At 43.7% G+C, this 26,051-nt stretch overlaps 1 protein-coding gene across 1 annotated transcript in view; it reads right to left on the minus strand.

Annotated features, from left to right (window-relative positions):
- Nucleotides 1-25,969, minus strand: part of ST6GALNAC5 (ST6 N-acetylgalactosaminide alpha-2,6-sialyltransferase 5) — a 72,702-nt gene extending 46,733 nt beyond the window's left edge. Inside the window, exons 1-2 of the mRNA XM_086462900.1 lie at nucleotides 25,904-25,969; nucleotides 25,046-25,264 (exon numbers count right to left, since the gene is read on the minus strand). Coding sequence (XP_086319026.1) covers nucleotides 25,046-25,264; nucleotides 25,904-25,969 — 285 coding nt within the window. The remainder of the gene's footprint in view (nucleotides 1-25,045; nucleotides 25,265-25,903) is intronic.
- Between the last annotated feature and the right edge of the window lie 82 nt (nucleotides 25,970-26,051).

A 26,051-nucleotide genomic window follows, 5' to 3' on the forward strand; every position in this document is an offset into this window, starting at 1 on the left:
CACAAAAATACAACTGAAATCTGGGAAAATGGTAAGGCAGAAGTAAAACAAAACACGTAACAGGGTTAACTAAGCAAGCAGGAAGGAGAAAGCAGAAAGCAAAGAAGAAGGGAGGTCTAAAGGCAACAAAACGTGGAATTTCATAAGAGCATTACACTGCAATATGAAAGAAGAAATCTACACTTATGGAGCAGGCAAAAGTCAAAAGTCTCGAAGATAATACTAGAAAATACAATGGATAATGACATAAGACAATTTTTAAAGAAAATTTCTGCAGTAAGTGGGAATGGAACTCAACGGTCCTCCAAACACATCTCCCAATTGTAACTGGAGGTCACAACAAATAACACTGATCAACTTTCTTTCTGACATCAAAACCTGGTGAAGAAAGGAAGGTGATCAGAAGCACACTCACCTACCACCCACTCAGATAACACAGTGCGAGGTGCTTATGGGGCGAAAGCGCCCGTGGGCCGGGTACCACTAAACCCCCACAGGATGCAAGCATGGCGGTCCCCAGCATGATGGTAAGCACAGAGGTCTTCTTCAGGGGCCACCCTGCTGCAGCCTGCTTTCAGCCCACAGCTGTAAGGAGGAAAATTTCAATCCCGATCTTCTACAATACAAAACCATCAGTGGGTAAATGAGCTATCAGACGTAATGAAACTACACTTGCTGATTACAAAGTGCTTGGATTACCTTCTCTTCCTCAAATCCGTGCATAAAAACAGACCCTGTATCACACTGCTGTACGGAGAGTTAAAATACCAAGAACTATGTCAGTGCAAGGGCACACCACCTCTTCAGACACACACTTGTGTATCACCACTGGAATCTCGCAGAGAATATGCAGGAACATTGAAAAGGCTTTTTCTTACACCTGAAGCGAGAGACCTAACTTATGGAGGAAAGAATGGGAACTGTATTAGTTCCAGCTACGTGCAGACAGCAGGAATCACTTGACCAATCCTGTAAAAGTGTTCAAAAGACCGAATAATACTAGACTGTGTTGAGATCAGCTGAGAACTTAAACTGAAATCTTGCAGGGGAAAAAAAAAAGATCATAGTTTTATTCCTAAAGGAAGGAAAACTACAAAACCTCAATCATTTTCTGGTTTCAAAAAGCCAGAGGTTATGCTAATGAATGTACAGGATGGGAGACAGGCAATGCACTTTGCATTTAATCAATTCACTTAAGAGCTGTGAGTAGCTGGTATATGAACAAGTCAAGTTTCTAATTCAAGAACCCCTCTGCTATAGCATTAAGATTCATGACACAAGTTCCTCCATATTTCAGGTTTTCTCATATTCTAGGAACCGAAATAGTTTTTGGTATGCAAATTACAATAATGTATTATATGATCACATATAGTATGTATATCCCCACATAGCTCTCCAGTGAAAACACATTCTACCAGAGGTATTAGCCTGTTACAGCTCAAGCTAGAGCAAGTCAGTCCTACTAAAAGCTCCTACTACAGCATCCTTTCGTTTTAAATCTGCGGGTCTGCAGTACAAGCTCTGATATCTGTCACGTACATTACTAACTAAAATACTGATACAACTACAAGAACAGCTCAACATCTGAACTGACGCATACATGCTGGCAGGACTGCGGCTTCCAATTCTACGTAACTGGAAGTTCTTGGGAAACGAAGCAAAAGGAAATGTCCTAGCTTCCTCGAGACAAGAGATTGCCTGTCCCTAAGTAAAGAATTAATTATATTTTTTTGGTCAATAACAAAAAGAATAGCAAACTATCACAGAATACGTTTCAGTATTTATTACTATCCCTTAAGCTGCCCCATAGAAGTCACAGATGAATTTGGTATTGACTCCAGGACATCAGAATCCAATGAAAGACATTTTCATTTAATAAATTCTAACCAAGTACAAGATGAAAGTGCTGTCTACATTCCTGGAATGCCTAATGTGTTCACCATACTGGGCTACCTGACATTCAGGATGAAAACTAAGATAACCCTAAGGAAGAACTAGCCATTAACATTCCAGAAGACACAACTGCTACTGAAGTATGCGCTACTGAAGGACGCCTTTGAGTAGACAGTTTGGAAAAGCAGGGTATTTTAGAGAAACACCTCACAGGAGGTGGAGCAGGGGGGCAGAATATGGCACCATATGCACTCCTATCAAAAGAGATGAATAACTAAGGTACCTACAGGCGAACAGTTTCTCAGAGTGACAAGATAAAGCTTGCCAAAAGGGCATGGAGAAAGAGCAGGTTTAAGACTGTAACTCTCCAACTAATGATATAGTTCTCTCTAACCCGATGAACATGTTAAATAAGCATCTGTCCTTCTGGAGAGGAGTGTACAGTCAATAACTAAACTCAAGGTGATGGCACTAGCCCTAGGATTACTGCTTGTCCTTCCTCTTGTTTCTTAATACGGCTCACCTTGTACCATAAATCTCTTAGATCACATGGATACACAGGAAGTCTTCACACTGCCTGCCATGGACCTCTAAAGGTTGTTGCTTCACTACCTACAGAGCAGCTGAGTTCTTCTGCACAGCAAGGCCCAAAGTGAGTAGATCAACCTTACGCTACTACACATGTGCAACCCCCTCAACATCACCACCACCCTCTAAATGCGTATGTATGACATATACATATGCGACAGGACAGAACGAAGGACAGGAAGGGGAGGAAAGACAAAACAGGACATGACATGATATATCTATCAGAAATGCTGCTACAGCAAATTATTCCATTCTGAGTGCTAATTTACCTGGTAAGTTTTAAGGATAACTGCAGTACACAGAAAATACACTGCTGGTAATAAACCCTTAGCAGCTCTAAATAACCAAAACATTACAGTAAATGAGCATGGTGAATAGTCACATATCCATTTCTCACTGATTTCAATGGGGTTCAATGTACCATATCTGATAAATTATACTGTGCAGCTGATAAAACACATACTGCCTTACATGAATAATAATGAGTATTTCTCTTTTTTTAAGTCATAATTCTATAAATAGTACTCTGTATTTTATATTTAAAGGGCACATATAATATATCCCATTAGAATCAATGAGGAGTGAAAATACAATTACTGAAAATAATTGTGATTAAGATAAATATGATTGACTTTTTAGCCTTTTCCCATGTTTTAACAACACAGCCTGAGAAATTTAAGATGACACTTCCATTTAAGTGTAGTACAGAGGAGTAAGAGACTTGTGACACCCAGAAGCATGGGATGGACCTAAAAACCAGCCAGTAAAATTGTTCAGGTGAGTAATAAACACCTGAAGAGTTGATCTGACATTTATTTTCTTACCATTTGCTTCTTGTATTTCTCCTATCAAACTTGGTTTTCTATCTAAATCAAACACTGAAATCATCATCACTTTTCTTTCAAAAACTGGAATTTAGATTCTATAGCATGTGCTTAATCTTCTGGAAAACAGCATTAACACAAGCACAGACAATTATATCAGAATTTCAGATAAATGGATCTAACAGACTTTTGTAAAAACCATATAGATGAATTCATCAGTCAAATTTAAATGCTTGAATAAAATAATAATGCTACTTACTAAACATGTCTATGAAGAGCTGATAGATTCTGTGGTTGCCAAGAGTCGCAACACACACCTGAGAATAATCATAAACACCGTAGCTAAAATAAAAGCAGAGTTGCCAGCTCTTCTCACTGAGGGTGCAAAGATAAACACAAAGAATATTGACAGAAAGGCAAATTACAAACAGTAAAAAGTATCAACATGCCATTTTGTAGTTGTATCACGAACATACTAATGTAAAACACTAAGCTTTCTCGTGCAGGACACAGGCAAATTAACTTCAGACTCTTCCACTGTCTTCCAGAACATTAATACTGAACTAGCGCAAGTGTACTGTTACCTCAAAAGAAACATTTTCCTTCCAATTCTACAAACTTAATCATGGCTCTTCCACTTCTTGCTTTTTTAAAGCACCCAAGTGCTATGGGGTGGTTCTTTCGAACTAATGAGATTAGAGACTTACATTATCACTATCTACTAGTAAAAGGGAAAATGTGTCTCACTGGACTTTAGAGCAGAAGCTTTCAGTATTATATATCTTAATGGTATACTTCATTTGAATGCACTGCAACAGACTGCATTGAGATGCAATGAGATGAGGAAATAACACACAGGAAAAAGAACTTAAAAAAAAAAAAAGTCACACTGAGATGATACCTAAAGTACAACTGGCATTTTTGAGACTATTGTTCTTCCAACACAGGACTAACCTTTACTGACAGAAGATCAAGGAGCTAGTTTCTCTGACTTGTGATCAAACATTTCACTACGCCCCACTTTAGCACTGGCACCTCAAAATAACACAGCTATGATATAACTGATTTATATTGTTATCACTGGGCTTCCAAGCACAAACGTTTTCTTTTTTTAACTAAATCCACCGTGTATCACAAATTCACTACAGGTGAATTACATATCCCATCTGTATCCCATCCCAAACCCAACACTATATACCCCATCCATACCCTCACTGGTATTCTGAACGCAAATCTGAACTGGCACAACTGAGACACTTCAACAGCTGGAATAATCTTTCCAAAAGCTTTATCAGTGAGAAAATACTGAACCTGGTGTCCCCTCCCTCAGAACTTCAAAACTGGTGACTTCACACATACCACTGGATTAAATGGCAAAGGCGGCAAAGAACGCCTGCTACTTTTGCAGTCAGATATGCCACACAGGGTAACATAACAATGAACACCATTGAATCATTCCATAAAAAAAGAACATGACAATCGCATACAGAATACAGACATTTGGTTATGATGCTCTGTATAGTTCTCCAAGGATGAGGATGTTTCACCTGCATTCAGCACCTAACATTTGAGCTACACAACTTTGCAGGACAAATGCTTAACACAAAAATGAAAACATCTGTGGAGGGTTGACCCTGACAGGACACCAGGTGCCCACCAAAGCCACTCTATCACTCACCTCCTCATCTGGACAGGGGAGAGAAAATATAACAAAGGGTCAAGATAAGGACAGGGACATCACTCACCAATTACCGTCACAGGCAAAACAGGCTCCGACTTGGGGAAAAAGTTAATTTGTTGCCAATCAAATCAGATTAGATAATGAGAAATAAAACCAAATCTTAAAAACACCTTCCCCGCACCCCTCCCTTCTTCCCGGGCTTAACTTTGTTCCCGATTTCTCTCCGTATTTCCCCTGAGCAGTGCAGGGGGATGGGGAACAGGGGTTGCAGTCAGTACATCACATGTTGTCTCTGCCACTCCTTCCTCCTCATGGGGAGGGCTCCTCGCAGGCTTCCCCTGCTCCAGTGTGGGTCCCCTCTCATGAGAGACAGTTCTCCACGATTTCTCCAGCGTGAGTCTTTCCCACAGGCTACAGATCTTCACAGCGTGGGTCCCTTCCACGGGGTGCAGTCCTCCAGGAACAGGCTGCTCCAGCGTGGGTCCCCTGAGGGGTCACAAGTCCTGCCAGCAAACCTGCTCCAGCCTGGGCTCCTCTGCCTCCACAGGTCTGCAGGTCCTGCCAGAAGCCTGCTCCAGCACGGGCTTCCCACGGGGTCACAGCCTCCTTCGGGCATCCGCCTGCTCTGGCACGGGGTCCTCCACAGCTGCAGGTGGAGATCTGCTCCACAACGGACCTCCATGGGCTGCAGGGGGACAGCCTGCCTCACCATAGTTTTCACCGTGGGCTGCAAGAGAATTTCAGCTCCAGTGCCTGGAGCACCTTCTCCCCCTCCTTCTTCACTGACCTTGGGGTCTGCAGAGTTGTTTTGCTCACATAGTCTCACTCTTCTCTCTGGCTGCAATTGCTCCTGTGCAGTAACTTTCTTCTCTTTCTTAAATACGTTATCCCAGAGGTGCTACCACTGTCGCTGATGGGCTCGGCCTTGGCCAGCGGTGGGTCTGTCTTGGAGCCGGCTGGCACTGGGTCTGTTGGCCATAGGGGAAGCTTCTAGCAGCTTCTCACAGAAGCTACCCCTGTAGCACCCCATGCTACCAAAACCTTGCCCCACAAACCCAATACAACACCTAATTTCACTCTCTATCCCATTTCATGGCTGCAAGTCAGCGCCCTTAAACAGGTAAGAATTTGCTGCCTTTCATCAACCAACCACAGCAGACACGCAGCAGGCCCAACAAGTGTGGGGACAGATGTGAACTGAGTAAGTCTTATTCTAGCTACCCAGGCTGTAGCTGTACCTCTCGACCTGCTGTCAGGATACTCCCGGTCAGCCGCTGGCCAAGAAATAGAGAACGTCCAAGCAAACAACGCAGGCTGCCTTTCAGACTAAGAAGCAGCCCTGTGGATCACTTCAGACCCATAGGCTGCATAGTTTACAGTGAAATTATCACTTTGAATTTCACCTTTCATCTTTAAAATGAGAGTCATAATACTGACCCACTCCTTACCCTAAGGGCTCAAAGCAGGAGGCAGAGCTATGCAAGTGCTACATATATCATGCTAAAAGAACAATCAATAGAATGGGACTGTCTTCTTGCCCTCTGTTTGAAACCACGGGGCACCTCAGAGCCTGCTCTGCAAGAAGGCTTAAAGCAATAATGTTATCATAAATAAAAACCTTATTCTTAACTGTGTCCTGTTTGCACTGCCCTCGGAGCCAATTAGTCCACTGCCAGGAACAACAGCAAGGTCTGTTTGTAGCTGTCTCTTTCTTGTACGGCCTTGAATAAACAATTTCTCACATACTGTCATACTAATTTCATCTCTATTAAGAAAGCAAATGAACTGTCAAACACCACTTGCTAAAGCCAAAATATAATTTGCCTTCTCTAAATGCTGCTTTCAAGACAAAGCATTAGGTAAGCACCATTTCATGGGTGGTGCGTCCTGCAGAAGACATCACTCCTAGAAGAATACATCCACAGTGAGTGTTTAGAGAAATGTTTGAACGAATTGAAAATGAATTTGCTCAATGTAGCAAAATGCACTCCTTGGGGTTCTTGAATTTGCAGTCAGATGAGGGTGCTGATAGCATTTATTCTGTATCTTCACTGTTTCTCGACAGCCTCTGCAGGAATGATAGTTGAATGTTTAAACACGGGAGGTAGAGCAAAGGTTAGGATACGTGGAGTTTCACCACCACTGTTTCAGCCGTCACCTAAAACAGACTGCTAATGCCTTCTACAAAGTTACCAACATATGCCTTACTGATGGAAAGATGTAATATCTCAGGATCTGGAGCCTTGATTTTCTTGGGAGGGGGCACCCCCTCTGAAACCTGGGGCATGTCCAGACACAGACAGACTCATCTTGAAATGGTGGGAGTTTAACAAAGATTTCAAACTAAAAAACTAGTTAGCCCGGTTCTATTTTACACTAAGCCCATTTCATACTTTTCAAATATTATATAGGAGTGCTGAAGCAGGCAGACCTTGAGAAGTGTCCACAGTTCACACCAGCCTTTCCCTTATCCACAAGTATAGGCTGCAGCAAACAGTACAGAATTGAACTATTCTGTTTACCACAACAAAGGATAATACCAAAAGGAGAGAGAGAATAAATTTAGAGATAGCATGGAGCTGCTCTAACTCTCACTGGGGGCCAGTCCAGTTCCAGCAATATTTTATTGTTTGAATTTCTCTGTCAGTCTCAACTGCAGGACTAAACCAGCAGTCAGTTGCAATGTAGTAATATTTACAAACGGGATTTATATTTAAAATAGTAAAACTCACAAGAAAGCATACGGAAGTATAATAAGGCATTGTATTTTTGCATTCACAAAGGGTTTCTGTACCTGTATCTCCAGTTTCAAGTTGCGTGACACATCCTTCAACCTCATCAGACAAATGGGCTTTTTTGTTTGTCTTCCTAGCCTTTTTAATACACACAAGTGCTCTTCCCCCACTTCCTCAGATTTAGAATAACATACTTAAAAGGCATTCAGGACTCATATTTACAACTGAGCAGCAGCAAAAACTGTCACTTCTATTTTATCTCTCTTAGCTCCCCAATTACAAAGTTCTATTAACTGAAAGACAGCACCAGTTCACAAAGATAATCAAGAAGAAAGGTCAGTGGTTTATGAAAGGAAGTTCTGGCCTTTCAGGGCGCCACTGGGACTCGAGCTCAATGCTGGTTTCAAGAATGGAAAGACAGAGATTCAGTGTCCCTCAATAGCATAATCCTGCACCGCTCGTAAAATCATACAGATTTCCTCTGACCTGAGGACTGAAATATCAACCTCAAATGGGAATTCCTTACACATGGTCATTGCACAGACACTATCAGAATAAGATGTGACAACAAGCTTCGCCAAAGTCTATACTTCATTAAAACCTAGAGCTGTCGATAGAAAAATAAGTGTCACTTTCTATCGCTGTCACCCTTTAATGCAGAGAATCCTAAAAAATGTTTTAAAATAATACAATTATTTCCCCAATCCCAATTCTGTATTAACACTATGGCTCCGATTTCTTCTGTGGCATTCTACGTTCTCGTGCTCCTTTAATGACGAGACCCGTATACAAAGATCTTCAGAAACAACGTAGGAAGTATTTGGGACCTGACAACTATTAGCCCTAGACTGCAGCCTCCCACTCTTCTCCCTAATCTGTACGAATCTGGCAGAGAGGGCCTGACCCTTCATGCTACTTGCCCTTTCTGTCTTCAAACTTTATCGACCTATAGGTTTCCAACACTTCAGAGCAGAACCAGGAAATCATCCGTGCACCAGCATGAGAGAGGTGCTCTGTTACGGGATCAGCAGCTGATGCTTAATACTTCGCAGCGCTGCGCCAGCAGCACTGGCAGACTCTGCTAATAACCATTGATTGGGCTGCAGCCCTGGGCACCAATCCTGCTTCCGCTGATTTCCAGGGGAGAATTCCACAGAGTTTTAGCAGAAGCAAGGCTGGGCTCTTCGAAAAACGCTATTTCATTTGCAGTGTTTCCTGACCTTGTGTGCCTCTCCTAGCTCTGCAAAGCAGCATGCGGGAACAGCCTCGCCACTCAAGCTATGCTTTTGTTCTCAGTTACAAGAATGTCTGCCCATATAAGACTGTTAGGAGATGCACAATGTGAAGTGACGGATTATAATAAAGGAATAAAAAAAGCTGCCTGAGGCTGCCCTACCTGACAGAGTCTCAACATCGCTTGATGGATTACTTGTCAGGGTTCACCATTTGTGAGTCATGTATCTACCTTAAGCCACAATGCTGAGGCAGGAATATGTGTATTCAGTGTGTAACCAGAACGGTCTGGTTCGTACGTGGCCACTGTGAAAGCTGTGCACCGCAGCTTTTATTGCAATTTTATTATCCATGATAACAGGATTCACCACTTGCAGTTCTCTTCTCCAACTTTCCTAATCTAAATGAGAAGCACAGAATAGTCTTACCTTTATTTTTACCCTTTGAAAGGGAAGAGAAAAATATTTACTCCTAATCCACAGAAAGCAAAGAAAACTGAGGTCATTTATACTTCAACCACCTAATGCTGAGCCTGAAAGAGGACCTTCATTTTTTTCAAAGATGATTCTCCATAAATTCCGTACTTCTGTGCCCAGTTGCTCCTATCTCACTACTGCTATTCAGCAAGTAATTGAAACTTTTTCTACCTGTATTCTTGTATTTGTAATTTTTGTACTTGCTCTTTAGACTTTGCAAATCTTAGGCAAAGAAAACAGAGGGCTGTCTAAACGCTAAGCATACAATGGATGCCCTACAGTCCACAGACTTTCAGGAGACATTTACTAGACCAAACAGTAGATCTGCTAGATCAAATGCAGTCACACCACAAGTAATTTTGCCACAACTCAATGCCCAAGGAACCTTCAGATCAGCGTTCACAGAGAGGTTAAGGACGGAGCTGGCAGTCCAAAGACTACTTCTTTGCTCTTAAGGATGATCTTTCTGAGTATATGGCAAGGTTTTTCCTACTCTCCCCAAACCGTTCTTGTTTCACAGGACTATGATAGACTTCATACTCCAAAACTATCAGTCAGGTACTTTCAAATACATTTTAAATCACCCTGTTCGGTGGCTGCCCTCTGCAGTCAGGCAAGGACTTTATTTTTCTTTACACTAAAATATGACGTGATTACTTGAATATGCTAAGAGATATCTGAGCTGTGCTTCTCCCCATCAATGAAATTCATGTATTTGATTTTTAAACAAACACATTTTTAATATAATGTCATATAATAGAGACCAAATGCACAATATAATACAATACAAAATATGTATCAAATATTTTAAAGGCATAACAACTAATGAACTTTGTGTAAGTAGGTGGTGCCAGTATGATGAATACAGTTTCCCTAAGGACCCCAGGGTGCCTATTTAACACTGCTCAGTGCCTGTATTTGCACAGCCCATCACAGTAGAGCCCAAAATACGGTGCATCCCTGCTGCACCCATCAAATACCACATTTAAAGAGTTAACCTGCCCTGAGTCACCAGAGTTGTTGTAAAACACATGTGGTTCAACATGCTCAGTTCATTTATTTACATGCCTGTATACTAATCTAGAGTGAGATCTCAGTGTCCCAGACACAGTCAATGACACTTTGACAGAACCTGAAAGCCAAAACCAGAAGTGTGGTCTTCAAAAGCCTTGTTCAGCCGCTATCTAAACCTGTGCTTAAGGACTGCTCTTTCTGGGTGTCCGACTATGCTATTACAGCAGCTACATCTTGCAGCCTCGCAGGACATCGAATGTTGCCACCTTAGATGAAGCTGGGGGAGTTACACAGTTTGGTAAAACAGATTGGGAAGCTCTCTGGAAAGCTCCAAGGTAATGCTGTAATCTCCAATTCATGCACTTCTCAAAATACGTGCTTTAACAGCTTCTGGAAGCAGGAACTCAAATGCTTTACACACCATTTCCACGCAAGATCCCCCACTCAAGACCACAAATTGCATTCTCTTCCGTTATCTTTTACCTGGGCTAAACCATCCTGCACCATGATCCTGTCCAAGCAGCAGGGCTGGACTGAAAGTGCATTTAAGTGTTTTTCTGTTGGGGAGCTCTACACAGCAGAACAGGTATCTCAAATCCATTTCAGGTGCATAACTCTACCTATCCACTGTATGTAACTTTAGCATTACATAGAACGAGGTCTGAAATTTCACTTCCAAGTCATGCATGAAAGTCAGGTATCTCAAGTGATTGCTTGTGCACATACCCCGAGGTTGAGTCCCCTCAGTTTTCAACACTTCAGCACCTTTCACACTCCCATCTGAAATTCCTCGCTGGACACTCAAGGTCAAAACTATGGTTTGAACTTTTTTGTTTCACTATTACCCCATGTCATAAGGAATTAATACACCTGTACTTTAAGGCAAGAGTCTCCACGTAACGCTTCTATGGCACTTGGAGATCCTCAGAAGAAGGTGATAGGTAAGTATTACTATTTAGTGAGTTGAGGGACGGAACCTCATTTCAGAAAACGGGAAGGTTATGTGTGTGTACTATATAAAAACAGCCACTTGAAACTACATTTGAAGGAGAATGGAAAATTGTTACTTGTTGGGGCTTTCTTTTCCTATTATTTAAAAAATATAGCCTGAATAGAAAAGTACAATTTAGGCATCTACCACACTCAAAAGCTTGTTTGTAGTACGTTTTACCTACTGCTTCAACATACAACCTGCATCACTTCATTGGATGATTATGTTGCCACTTCAAACAAATATTTGCACAAATTGCACTAGTTGGCTATTATCAGATAATCATTAAAAAATTCCTCTTCACAAGTTTCAGCCAGGATAACACTAATTAAATAGTACAGACACCCACAGTGAAATATAAACCTCTGCTATCTATAGCACAATACTGTGGCTCTTTACTGCCAGTTTTATACCTATTGGGGCTAAAATATTAGTTATCTTTCACAATGAATTTAACTTTGCCTCCCAGCTTCACCATTCATAGAATCATAGAACCATAGAACAGTTTGGGTTGGAAGGGACCTTAAAGATCACCTCATTCCAACCCCCTGCCATGGGCAGGGACACCTTCTACCAGATCAGGTTGCTCCAAGCCCCATCCAACCTGGCCTTGAACACTGCCAAGGAGGGGCAGCCACAGCTTCTCCAGGTGACCTGTGCCAGTGCCTCACCACCCTCACAGCGAAGAAGTCTTTTCACACAGTTTTGTTTCAAGTCTTGCCTTCTCCAAATATACTGCAACTATAGCACATTTCTTCTTTTGTGACTTGATGTTGTAATTTGAAAGGAAAATGTAAGAGTAATTACCGATGTAATAAAACATGAACATACTGTAGACAAGTCTATTGAATTTTAATTAGGAAATGTAGGTTCACAAAATTTCCCGTCCTTCTTTCAATGAGCTGTCACCCACCGCACATCTTAGTTCCATGAATTTAATATTTTGAACACTTTCTGTCACCTTTGTCTTCGTATTTCATAAGCATAAACATAAAGCAAATTATGATGCTTCTAAGCTTCAAACACAATCTTCTTATAGAAATATGTATGTCTAACATAGCTTCTCTTTTTATTGATTGCTCTGTGCAAAAATATGAAGGCATAAATACTAGGAGAGTTGATTCGTTTTAATTTCTTTGCACTTAGACATGGCCTCAATCTAAAGAAGGATCTAACCAGACTCTGACAGTTAAAGATTAACAGTCCTGCCATACCAACAGGCTTGACAAAGGAGCTTAACTTAATCCTTAAGGCAGCATAAGATGTCTTATGTGTATTACTGCATAGGAGCACAATCTTAATATACACAGTGCAATGTAATTTTCAGTAGTTTTACTGATGTAAAGTATAGGATGTGAAGTCAAAAAAAATTTGACAGACCTATTTGTTTTCCAAGGGAAACAAAAAGGAAATAGAAAACTTAGTATTTTTTTAAAGATCACTCTTCTTTTGACTTTCCAAGTCTCAGTGCTTTGCACAAAGTGCTACACAAAAAAGCAATTCCAATAAAAACAAGACAAGCAGATGCAACCTCATCATCCAAAATCAAGAGGCGATGGGACTAAAATTTCAGCTAAACTGGCTTAGATGCTGCTCTGTTACAGCTGGTTTTACTTCTGATCTCAGCCACAAGGTTTTCACACTCTTCCTGTGAGCAATGTACTCAATTTTAAAAAGTCTTGAGAACTTCCAACAATTGTTGTCCTTGGACTTAGTACGACATGGCCAAGATCACCTCTTGCACCTTCAAGTGGGATTAATCTTCTTTTCTTTATTTGCTATAGATGGTGAAAAATAACCATCGTACCTGAAAGTTCAAATGTTAGGACACCAACTATCACGTTAAAACGATTTTTTTTTTTCATTATGCACTATAAACAGGGTATGTCATCTTCACAGCACACTGAAAAATATCCCTAGGAAGTGGCATAATGATAAAATATAATTTCTGAGAAACCTGAATAAAGCTGATGCATCTTATCATCAATTAATTTATTCCATATGTGTCTGAGAGCACCGATATAAGCATAATGCTTTGTCCAGTTTTAGCATAAACTCTGTTTCCAATGTGCTTTAACACAGCCATTTCACTGCATTCTGTCTCAACATGAAACCTCAAAGCCAGGTTTTCAGGTCCTGTGAATTGTCGCAAACCCAGATTTGAGCTGAAGTGCGTGCTATTACAGGACATACGTGTATGTATGTACAGGATATGTTGCTATTCCAACTCGACAGCAGCTGAGAGCCAGCTGCACCTTCTGTTGAAGCCCAGGACGCTGCACGTTCAGTGTCCTTCATGCGAGCACAAACACGATCCTGCACTCACAGGCAGGTAACAAGCTGTGCGAAGTTTCAGATCACCACAGCTGGGAGTGAAAGGTGATTCTAAAGCCTCATTGAACTTTCCAGGCCAAAATGTCCACAGGCGTAATCAAAGATACCCTGAAAGCTGTTCTGTATTGCAGAAATTGTTGCAGATCAAAAGGGATCACTGTGCTGGAAGAAATCAGACACATTAATAACAGAGATACCCTCCTGGCTCCGATATCCCTCCTCTGCACCTACCAGCTGCATAAAGTACCTCATTTATGCCCTTAAACCACCAGGAATACACCAACACTACTCCTGAGAAAGAATATTCAGCATATCTGTAACTAGAGTCATTGCTTCTTTGCGCTGCTACTGAGACATAAAGCAGATACAGCGAAAGTGAAGAATTTAGCTCAAGCTTTGAGTCTACTTGTAAAAAACCAGAGCTTTTGGCTATTCATAAAAATTAAAAGATAAATCAAAATTAATTCTATTAATATGTAGCTTACATACAGAAAGAGTAACATTAAAGCTCAGCAGTCTTACATTAGTGAAGATATTACTAAATGTCCTACCAGCAGAAATTCATTGACCAAAATTAAAATACAGTTGTCAACATTTCCAAGGAAGTACACACCGTAGGAATACCAGAAAACACAAAACCACAAACATTACAAATTAAATAACCTATGTATATAGGACTAGCCATGTTACAAGCAAAAAAGCCTCTTAGCTTCATTCTCAAACATGATGTTCTAAAGCAAAGCAATTAAAATATTTTCTTTAATAAGTATGTGCCCAGTGAAAACAGCAGATTTTGTAATAAATGGTGACTTAGATGACTAAATCATGCGCTGTGAAAATTTATGGTCTCATTACAAACTCTGAAAACCTGATCCACCACATCACCTATCATATTAGGCTGCTGTGCAAGAGAAATGCTGAAAAATAGTCTTTTTTGTTAAGTGTACTAAACACGTGGCAATCTAATGATCAAAATTTAAGTAACAAGCGTACCGTGAGGTATGTAAGACTTCTGACTGAACACTGAGAAGTGTACGATTTACAATAAATCTGTAGGCTCTAATTATATTCTCCAGTCATATTAGGTAGGAAATTCTTGGTGGTGTGGCAGAGGACTGAAAACACTCCTCTGGAGCAGGGTTTGGAAACCATTCGGACCTGGACCAGCAGGTTTTTGCAGTGAGATGCAAGCAAATACGGACCGTGCTCCATACGACCACCCACAAGCAAGCTCTGCCCGGTAGGACACATAGAAGCTCTATGGTGTAAGCTATATAACCACACTAAATATGCTGCTGAGCCCAAGATAATAAACCCTGCCTCTCAGTCAAGCTTATTAGTTCTGGCTTAGCAGCATGCTAACTGCAGCTACGCAGCTGCCAGAGCAGAGCTGGTGCACCTCCAGCCAGCTCAAAGGGCGGGCAGAGCACGCTCTCGTCTGCTGGCAAAATCCCACACAGACATATGCTTCGACACCCTGTCAGCTGGCACACGGCGAGAGGGAGGAAACCCTTCTGAAGGGCTGGTTATTATGGACAGTCCCATTCGTGCCCAAGGTAGTTCTCATGGATAATGTCAGCAATATTGTGTCAAACTGTCTCAGTCTTCCTATGGCTGAGAATCATTTTTAAAAACAGAAAGAAATCCGGAGCGGCGTGACAAAGAATACCCAAGTAGATGAACAAATGGAAAGAGCAGCGACTTTGCCATAGGTTTTTAATTTGTAAAATATATTTTGGATAGTTATCAATCATATCAATAATGACCATTCTGTGGAATATAAGCATTAAGAAAGGAATTAACTAAATAAAACACAAAAGCGTTCTGCTATGTTTTGATTTTAAAATGCAATTACCCAGGCACAGGCAGATGAGCTGAGGAAGGACAGGCAGTATTAATTCTGCATCACTCTGGCAGCTGCAGTCAAACCACTAGCTGTATTTTGAGGTTTCATATTCCTATTTTAGAGTCAACCAATGTGCTGAGATGTGCAAAACTAACCCTTTTACAGTAGCATTAGGAATAAAATGGACAGTAACAAAATTTAGGAGCACGTTTGTCATTATTCTAATCTCCAAGGATGAAATTCAGCCAAGTGTCTGAAGGACTGACCCAAAGATGCCATGCTGAAAGCTAGAGCAGAGCGGGGATGGGATGGCACAGGTTGTACAATGGCACATATACTGCCTGTCAGCCTCTGCGTTCTGCATAAAGACCAAGGATAAGGTTGAGAGAGCACTGCTTCTTTGCACGGGCCAAAAGCTTTCTCACAGGAACTATGGACAACTCTTGGAAATCAGTGTTTTCTAAACATGTCTTTGCTGTGGCCAAACATTCAGTCTCTGCAAATACAAAGTGTGTATCATTTGGATGGCTGAAGTTGAACAGCTAGTATTTCACATGCAGTTTCAGTCCCTGGCAGTGCACGTGAGAATTGTCCAGAAGTGTTTTGGGCACATCTTTACCACCATCCCCTACGCACCTCGGGTAGCTTCAGCCTATTCTGACCCCGAATGTACAGAGCAGAGCCAGCCCAGCTCCTGAAGAAACCCTGCCAAAGGCCAGGATTTACTTGCTTAGATGTAGTGTGACTTGCTGACCCAGCCTCCATTACCTCTGGATCTCTGTATCACACTTTTTATTAGCCCCTAACCACTGCTACCTTCCTGTCAGTTGCCTCGATCGTGGGCTTCCTCAGGCGCTTCTGTTTTGTACAAGTCACAAGGATGAATTTCATCAAAACAGAATAAAAATGTCTATCCACAGAGAATGCAATGCAGGCGAGAAAAGTTTAGGAGGTAAAGAGCCTGAATGCAACTCGTGTCACTACCTACAACACACAGCCTGGTGTCTCAGACTGGGAGAAAAGGCTTTAACCCCATGCAGGCAAACTGGTAAGCAGCACGTACTGGGTGATGAGTGCAGTCTCCCAAAGCCTATTTCTCAGCGAGCCATTTCTTAAGCGCAACAACAGCCCTTTTAACTCTCCTGTGCACAAAGCTTGATACAGACGTATATTTGCACAAACTGGCACTGCAGAATTTTTCTTTTCCTTAGAGATAATTCTTAGACTGATGCTCTGCTGAGTGTTATTACATCTACTTTTATGACCTGCTATAGCTGAGGGCAAGGTATATTCTAATTTAATACTGTCCAACAGTACAAAATTTACAGAATATTTTGTTTCTGCAATATTAACATCATGCCAATACCTGAGGATGCCAACAACATACTAAAATCAAAACCAGAATTTTTGCTTAACAAAAATGCGTATTTCAAATGTATTGACTGTTTACTGAGAAACATTCTTCTCCTCCTTTCCAGATTATTTCTTACTAAGCCATCCATTCTGTAATGGAATTCTTTTCTACAGCTGCAATGAATTCTTAATGTGTTGTATTCAACGACAAACTACATATTTATGTATTGCTGTCCTATGTTACTTACAACAGTCCAGATTACTAAATCTGAATTAAGAAAACTTGATCTATGCTGCCTGTACACCATATAAACCCATTACTGTTCCCTTTTCTTGGAAAATGAACGTTTTGCATTACTTCCCTGCTATTATGAAAAAATATTCTAGCAATCTGTTAAAGATACCAACTTGCCGTCTCCATGTTTTAAAATAGCCCAACCTTATTCTGAAGTTTTCTTACAAGGTTCTAGTAAGACTCTAGTATTTCTTACTGCACTTAATACACACATTGTGCTTCTCTCTGAACACGCTCCAGGCATTAACAGTATTACCAGGTATGCCTAACCTCCGCTCAGATGTGGTACATTCCCTACAAGAACGCTCTTTCTCAGCGCGCAACTCTGTCATCACCATCAAGGGGCACCTCAGAGCTCACTTCTCCATCTGTACTTTGCACTTCTGTTGCAAACGGACTCTCTGAAGGCAGAAGATTTCAGCTTTGACTTGTCCCCTCACTTCCCATGTGACTTATTCTTAACTGTATTTGGATATTTTCATAATGACAACGGAGAATAATTAAGAGCAGTTTCTGAACTGAAAATATTTGCTCTTACCGCTGACGGGAAACTTCAGTAATTAACACGGTCTTAACACTTTCACTTCAACTATTACAGCAAAAGAGTGATGACTAACAGAGTCTGCTTAGGGATGAGGTGAAAGAGTGAGGTGAACATCATGATGCTTCACCTCACCCTCAGAGTAGCTTTTGTGCTGTCACATCTGCTTATATCAGCACCAAACGGTTGCTGATTTCATCATAATTGCCCTAATTAGAAGTTCAATTAACACACTGAGTTCTTCCTATCAATGCCACCTCAGCACCAAGGATGTTCCTACGGAGCGTTACAGAGCAATACAGGTTAAACGAACAGGGAAGATCACTGGGAAAAGGAAACTACCTGCAGTCTATTGTCCTGGGGACATCACATAGTTAGGATGACACTCACTATCAGCTTATGCCCCAGGACAAGCAGAAAGGGAGAACTTAAAGAACTCTATCGAGAGATATCCATCAGCTGTGAGCAAAAATTACATTTCCTGTCATTGAAAACCTCATTTAGTTCAGACTTGCTTCCACTAAAGATTAAAACCCTTCCAAAGAACACTTTGTCTTCATGGGAAGATGAAAATAGCCAAAAATGCTCACAACGAAAGACTGTGTGAAAAAAGCTCACAATACGGTAACTTTGAATTGTTATAAAATAGAATATACTTTAGCACATACTAGAAATACAGTTGTGGTCATTGAAGCTAACGATGAAAATTAAAAGGAAAAAAAAAAAGGAGGGGGGGTTGCATGAGAGACCCACAAATCTCACCAGCAAAGTGTCACCAATTCCCTGCATGAAAATATTTTGCATATCCACAAGTGAAGAATTTTGCATGTTCACAAAAGAAGACAGAGAAGCAGACAAGGGAAACAGACAGCACCCACTTACTGAAATACGATGCATAGAATATCATAAAACAGGAAAGAGCGTATTTACTCATTCTTCACTTTTCACAATTCAGGATAAAGGCTGTAATCCAGAATCAATCAAAAAACAAAAGCGCAAAATAAATAAAACATCTTCATGCTTCTGCAATCTTTCTTCTACAAAGAAAAAAACGCACAAAACAAACAGAAGAAAAGACCTTTGTCTTAGTCAGTTGTAAAAACAAAGTAACGTATTTTGACCAACTTCATGGTAGCAGATATTGTTGTGAGACGTGACTTTTTTAAAATGAGAAAATTAAAACACAATCCCGCATTAACTGTCTTCACCTGACCATCTCCCTACTCTCTGTTTGTACCAAAATCAATCATCAAGATTTTGTGATACAGTCTCTGACATAATATTTTTGCTTCAGTTTCTATGAAAGAATAAAGCTACATCACAAAATGCCACAAATTACATGGGACACGACCTTCACCTGGTATGAACTCCAATATTTTCTCTGTTTTCAGCATGACGACGATGATTTGCCCTCCTTTATCTTCTGAATAACCAGGAAATAACCAGAACACGGACAGTTTGTGGTTGGGTAGGTTTTTATACATCACGTCACATGAATGAATGCAATAACACCATGTATTAGATGCATACCAAACATCTTTCAATTTTCAGGGTTATCTGACTATTTAATAGCACCTGTACTCCTTTTAGACAATTATTTTAAGCAACAAGGCCTGACCTCTGCCTGGAGTCACCACCTCTACTAGTTATATTTCAGCTTTGAGAGCACTTCGAGAGAGTTAGGCAACAATGATAACTGTAAAATATTACTTGCTTTTATCATCTTGATAGCGAACATTTGTGTCCTCTCTTGAGCAGACACCGGCGTCAGAATTCTACAGAAAATTTGTCCAACTACAGAATAGTGCCTTTTTCATAAAATAAACGCATAAACTGTACAGCTAACTGATACCTGTATGCAAACATTTGGAAATACTTCAGGATATTCTAAGCAGGAACAGTGCCAGGCTAGGACTAGCTCTCTGCAGAGGCACCAAGAAACCTGGAAAACAGGGAAACGTACCACCACCTCCTACCATCGCTGTGCGCTCCGTACCGCACACCAGGGGTTATCACAGCACACAGAAGCTGCTGGAAACGTTAGACAAGGGTCATCGAAATGACTGAATCCAGCATTATGATTTCTTAGGCCGAAAAGCACACTGCTGCAGTAGCTCAGAAGCACGGGAATGTAAACCCGAGACAGCCATTACTCCAACGCTGGGTCAATGTGGTGAAACAACTGTCTCTGCTCTGTGCCTGTGCACGCCCGGTCGCACCCTCGGGCCGTCATAGTCCCAGTTTTCGTTTTTCTCCTGTTAAATTTCCCAGGGTTCTGACAAGACCTACAGCCCGCCGCCGTCAGAGGTACCCCCGCACCTCCGAACGGAAAAGCAGCCCCGCGGCCAGCGCCGCCCCCGGTGGGGCCCCCGGGCCGGGCCGCCCCGAACGGCCGCAGCTCCCCCCCCGCGCCCCGCCGGGCGGAGCGCGCGCGGGCCGTCCCGCAGCCCCACCGCCCCCTGGCGGAGCTCCCGCGCAGGAACAGCGGCCCCCAAAGGCCGCGGCAGGGCGGACCCGCGGAGGCGCCGGACGCGCACCGCCGCGGCGGGACATGGGTCGCTTCAGCCGGAGGCTCGACCCGAGCTGCTCCGCGGCAGGACACCTTGCAATGCTGCGGTAAATCGGCCTGGAAGACACTAAACCCCTCAAACTAATCCCGTTCCTTCCCACCCCCGCCCAAGCCACTCCCGAGGGAGGTCTCGTGACCCCTCCACACCCCACCTCTGTTCAGCCCAAACCCACCAATGGTCCAACTGCTTTGGCAAAAATCAAATGGCAAACTCTTTTACCTAATCCTTATTAAAAATAACACACCACATGGCAGGATTCCCCCCATTTATACACACACAGTTCACCGCCCTGGAAGAGTAGCGTCACCCCGAACAGCTCGCCGAGTCCCAGAGGTTAAAGAACCACAGCTCTGTTTGCAGAATGCCTCTGCCTCAACCACCTCAACCACTCTCTTCTCTGGTCTGCATTCATTTGAAGGGATCACAACGATTGCTCTGTGTATGATAATTTACATTATCAGAAATTAAGAAATCACTGTGATCACCTAAACTACCATGTTGATCTCAATGCCCTCTTAAGGTAATTAAAAGTGGTTCTAATGAATCATAAATTTCGTCTGCAAGACTGATTTTGAAATTATTTTTTTATTTTTCTAAGAAACAAAATCCTTGATGGCTTGAAACATTATTCAATTACATATGTGACAAACTCACATCCTATTTGCAGTACCAACTGTTGAGTCAATACTGGGTAAAAAGCTTTTCAACTATCCAGAGACATGTTCTTACATTCATTTCAGAATAGCAATATAATGGCTAAATATTTATTTCTTACCAGTCCTGGAATAGTGCTAGGCTTCCTCCTTTCATTAACAGGCTCTTATTTGTATGCAGTAATTGCTTTAAAAATATTAGCATTGTAATTTCTTGCTAGCACTATGATAAATCAACAGTCTTATCCCCATGCCACCCCACGGAAGAGCGTAATTCTGCTTCCCTTGACGCCAGTGACAAAACCTCTTTAATTTCAGGATTACACTCACAGAATTCATGAACAATGTTAGTTTGACAGTCTGGGACTCGCGTCCCTCCTACCTGCTGCCCAGATGTGGCAGCTGAACAGTGCTACACTCTGCCAACGCGCCTCCGTAGGAGGCAACAGCTCCCCCAAGCACAAGGGCAGCTGCTGCTTCTCCGCTTCATTTCGGTCCTTGACCTCTCGACAGCAACTATCAGCAAACCATGTTTTCTGTTCCAAATGCAAGAGGTTTTAGGATAAAAGCATCTAGTCATTGGGAACAAAACAAGAGATCATTCATTCATTTCAAACATCCATCAACAGCAACTGTTGACTGCTGTTGCTCTGGGGCGTGCAGAGGCAAAATGCCAAGAACCAACTCCGAACCCACCCACGGCATTTCTGAATTTCCCTCATTTAAAAGAGTTCAGTTCAACCAAGAGGAGGTTTGTGCTGCTAAACTGCGAAAGGCTGCTCAAGCTAAGAACATGGGTTCTGATCTCTGCTGCTTGGTTCAGGGAGAAACGGGCTTGCAGAAACCATGAAGGCAAGGCAGTAAGAAACAAAACATCACAAATCTGACCAAGTAACAGGAGACTCCTGCAAAAAGACTCTTCAACCCAGTAAAAAGAACATTATATATTTTAGCTGTATTCTCAGAGACTGCCTGCTTATCTCAACAGCATGGATGAGGAACTACAATTCTTACTAAAGATAAAATAAAAAGAGGAAAATAATTGGTTATTACAATATTGCAAGCTGTATTTCAAAATCATTGGTACTTTGCCAAGTACCTTGATTTTCTGGCAAACAGTCTCCATGCATGATCACCCTGCACTACTAAATGAGCCGTATTGCTGGTAGTGACAGACATTTGTAATACATGGTATTTCACAATGTGGACTATTGTTAGATTTTATCCCTGAAGAGAAATGTCCATACCACCATGTAACACAGCTTCTGCATGTGTCAATACTCATATGGTAATTACGGATCAATGATAACTTCAGTCCTTACAGCTTCTACAAACACGTGCACGCTTCCTCTCACCCCATGAATCAGAACGGGTACACTACACAAATGGGGAGCGAGGTGTTCCTGTTAAAGCAAGCCAGGGGACACAGAGTCTTTCTAGAGGTAAGAACGTGTTCCAGCTCCTAAGGTTGAACGATCCAGATGCTTAGCCTACTGCTCATTGTCACCCACGCATGAGCACATACCAAGGATGAATTTATATAACGGTCATTCAGCTTTGGGCCGTTCAACCTGACAGATAATCCCAAGGTTCTATATGGGAAATTAAGGAAGCTGTACTGTGAAAAATCTCCCATCCATTGTCACTTCACACCATCACCTCTGTGCCACCAAAACAACATGTACTGCCTGGACATGGTCCTGGGTGACCTGCTCTGGGCGAGCCTGCTCCGGCAGGGGGTTGGACAGGCTGATCTCCAGAGGTCCCTTCCAGCCTCTACCGTTCTGTGATGGCTGAAGTCATTCCTCACTTACGTTTCCAAGCCTGCTGTCGTCAAACAACAGGTACTTTTCCTCTCCTTCCAGACCTCCCTGTCTCTTCAAACATCACGTCCTTCTCACAGCAAGAATTTTATTTTGCTCTTGTCTTCTTTAATATTCCTTAAACCTCCCCAGTTCCTTCATTTCCTCTCTCTTTGGGCTGGACTTTTATGCTGCTCGCTATTCAAGATGTCTTCTCTGCAGTCTCCAGCATCTCACCAAAAATACATGTTCTCTGAAAATTTTTCACTATTTCCAGTTCTTGCAATCTCTCTCCCCGTTCTCATCACCACTGATCCTGCATCCTTCTTTTTCCAAACCATTAATGCCTGCCATCTTTAGCATTCTCCATTTTCTATTCTGCAGGAAACACAAGTATTCTGGGATTGTAATAATCGATGTTAAACATATGGGTCTGTTAAATTACTAACACAAACACACCACCTAGAGTCAGAGCCCTTCTCTCCCCCACCATCTCCTTATGGCAATACAGCGTCGTCACTGCTATGCATACCACAGTGGCACACAGCTCTCTGTATGATCTCATGTGCATTAAAATAAGACAAAGCAAGCCGGGAACACAGCAGGGACTGCACAATCTTCTTTCTGACCCAGAGAAGTTATGTGGAAAAGTTATTAAACCTTCAGCAGATTATTACTGTGAGGCATGACCTGTGGGAAACGAAATTCCGGAAAGGAGTATCTGTGCGCTCTGGCCCGTACTACGATACATCCAAAAGCCAGAGAATCAGCTTTCTCCAGAACACAGGGAAAACAAAATTACCCTGGAAAACAATAAACACAGCATAGTGATTTTAAGTATGTTCTGTTAATGAGGGGTGTTGGGAGTCAGGAGGAACCAACGTAAGGGGTCACCAGTGTCAGAGGGCTCCTCACATATATACCCTAAAAAACCCACAGATGCCTTTTCAATTATTACTGCTTACAAAAATCATGTGCATCTCTCTCTACCCCTCACCATTATGGATGTGTTCAAGAAGAATGGAAGAATTACAAGAGAATGCCTCACACGTAGAAGTCCCATGGCCAAACTTGCTCCCTCTATACAGCCATTACATTTGAGAATTTCCAGCAGAACCATGTAAGAAAGGAAATAAAGCCTACGAGGGACCATCACGAGCTATTTTTCTGCATTGAGAGCTCTACAGATAACTCTTGCATAGAAAGTGAAGCCAGAAGGAACAATAAAAATCTCTGTATATCAAAGTCACCAATCTTCACACAGTACCTCTAAACTGAGCCCAGTAACTTGTTTGACAACCTATCTTTCAGAAAGATGTCGGTCTGGATGTGAAAACATGTGAAAGCTGAGGATCCTCACTTCGCTTGCTTTTCTCTAATGCAAGAAGTGCGTGTACTAGGCATTATCTGGGGTTTTGGCAGATGGGGTCCTTGGAGTTTCCAGGTAAATGCAACAAACTGACCGCTGCACAAGAAACATCTGCCTTCTGAGAAAATTACTGGAGCCCCAGTATCTCTTGAGCATGGAACCGCCACCTTGCTCACATTATGTCATTAACGCCTGTCCGGTGAGATAGCAAAGCCTAGTCTGCCTACCTCTGGTAAACGGGTATTACAGCCTGAACAATCCAGCCTTGTAATTCCCGTGTCAGGGGGAGGGACATCGTTTTGTTCACCATTGAAGGGGTGCCCCCAATTTCTAGAATGGAGACTGTGGCTGGCAACTTCTGCTTCCCAGGAGGGGGATCAAAAGGTCGCTTGTGCAGCAGATGCAATTCTCTTCCGTCTCCCAAGACAAAACGAGCCAAGAATAAACACCCTCCTACCGACTTTCCCTTCCAGTAACTAAACTTCCTTCTTTAACCCTTCCTAACATCGCCGCCAACACACATTCGCGGTGCAGCTCCAGCGTCCAGCCCCAGGGACAAAACGCTCCACCTCCACCTTCCGCTGGGCCAGGGAGGCGACAACTAGGACGCCACAGAGGCCTGACTGCAGGCTGGACAGCGGGTCCCGACCCCGTGAAGCCACCACCCGGGCCAGGCGCGACGGCTCCCCAAGGCCGCGGAAGGCCGCCCCGACAGCGAAGCAGCGGGGGGCCGCGACCCGCCGGGGCCCGGCCGGCGCACGGGGGGCAGGGCGGCCGCCGCGCCGGTCCTCAGACGGAGTGGGCAGCGCGGGATCCCGCCGCCGGCGGGTGGGGGGCGGACGCTCACCTTGTGCTCCAGGACGCTGATGTAGCCCTCCAGGAGGCCGGCCCCGACGGGGAGCGCCGGGTGGCGCTGGCCGCGTCCCGGCGGGCGGCTGGGCACCGCCGTCACCTGCTGCTGCCGCCGCGGCTCCGGGTGGCCCCCGCCGCCGCCGATGCCGCCGTACATGAGCAACAAGCTGGTGCACATGGTGGTGAGCGCCAAGCAGACGGCCAGCCCGTGGCGCTGCGGGGGGCAGAGAGAGGCGGCTCAGAGCCCGGGGCAGCTGGCTCCCCCCGCCGCCGGGCCCAGCGGGGCGCACCGCTGCCCGGCGCCGCACTCCCGCCGCCCGCAAGTTCCACGCCGCCGGAGACCCGGCGAAAGTGCGAGGAGGGCACTGGGGAACCCCTCCCTCCTCCCGCCGCCTCGCCGGCCCGCTCCCCTGCCTCCCTCCCCCACGGCCCCGCTCCCTTGCCTCCTCTCCCCGCGGCGTGCCCGGCTCCCCCGCGCCTCTCGTTCCCACGCAGCCGGTCCCCTTCGAGCATCTCATCCGCGCGTTACAGCGGGGACAGTAGCACTCCCCCGCACGGCGCGGCCACCTCCAGCCGCGTCCTTTAAGCAGATCGCGTTTCTATACGCTCCTGAAAACGCACGCACGCACACACACACAGAGAAAACCCCCAAACCACGAGCGACGCGAAAAAAAGAAAGCAGGCGGAAAGTTGTTCGCCGCCGCCGCCGGGGTTCTGCTAGCCCGAGAAGCCGCGGGGACGCAGCCCGGGAAGGCTGGAGCGTGTGCAGGGCGCCCGGGGCAGCCCCGCGCCGCGCCGCTCCTCTCCTCCCGGCCGCCGGAGCCGGGATGAGCCGTGCCGACACCGTGCTTACCATCAGGGTCTTCATTTTGTGCGCCTCCCGGCCGCCAGTCCTCCCGCTCCCCGCTAGGCTCGGCATGGCGGGGAAGCCGCAGACATGGCTCGGCCAGGGAAGCGCCGCCGTGCCGGGGATTACGGGGGAATTACAGCCGCCCGGACCC

The sequence above is a fragment of the Leptosomus discolor genome, chromosome 3, assembly GCF_034619465.1.
Source record: "Leptosomus discolor isolate bLepDis1 chromosome 3, bLepDis1.hap2, whole genome shotgun sequence".
Taxonomy (NCBI): domain Eukaryota; kingdom Metazoa; phylum Chordata; class Aves; order Leptosomiformes; family Leptosomidae; genus Leptosomus; species Leptosomus discolor.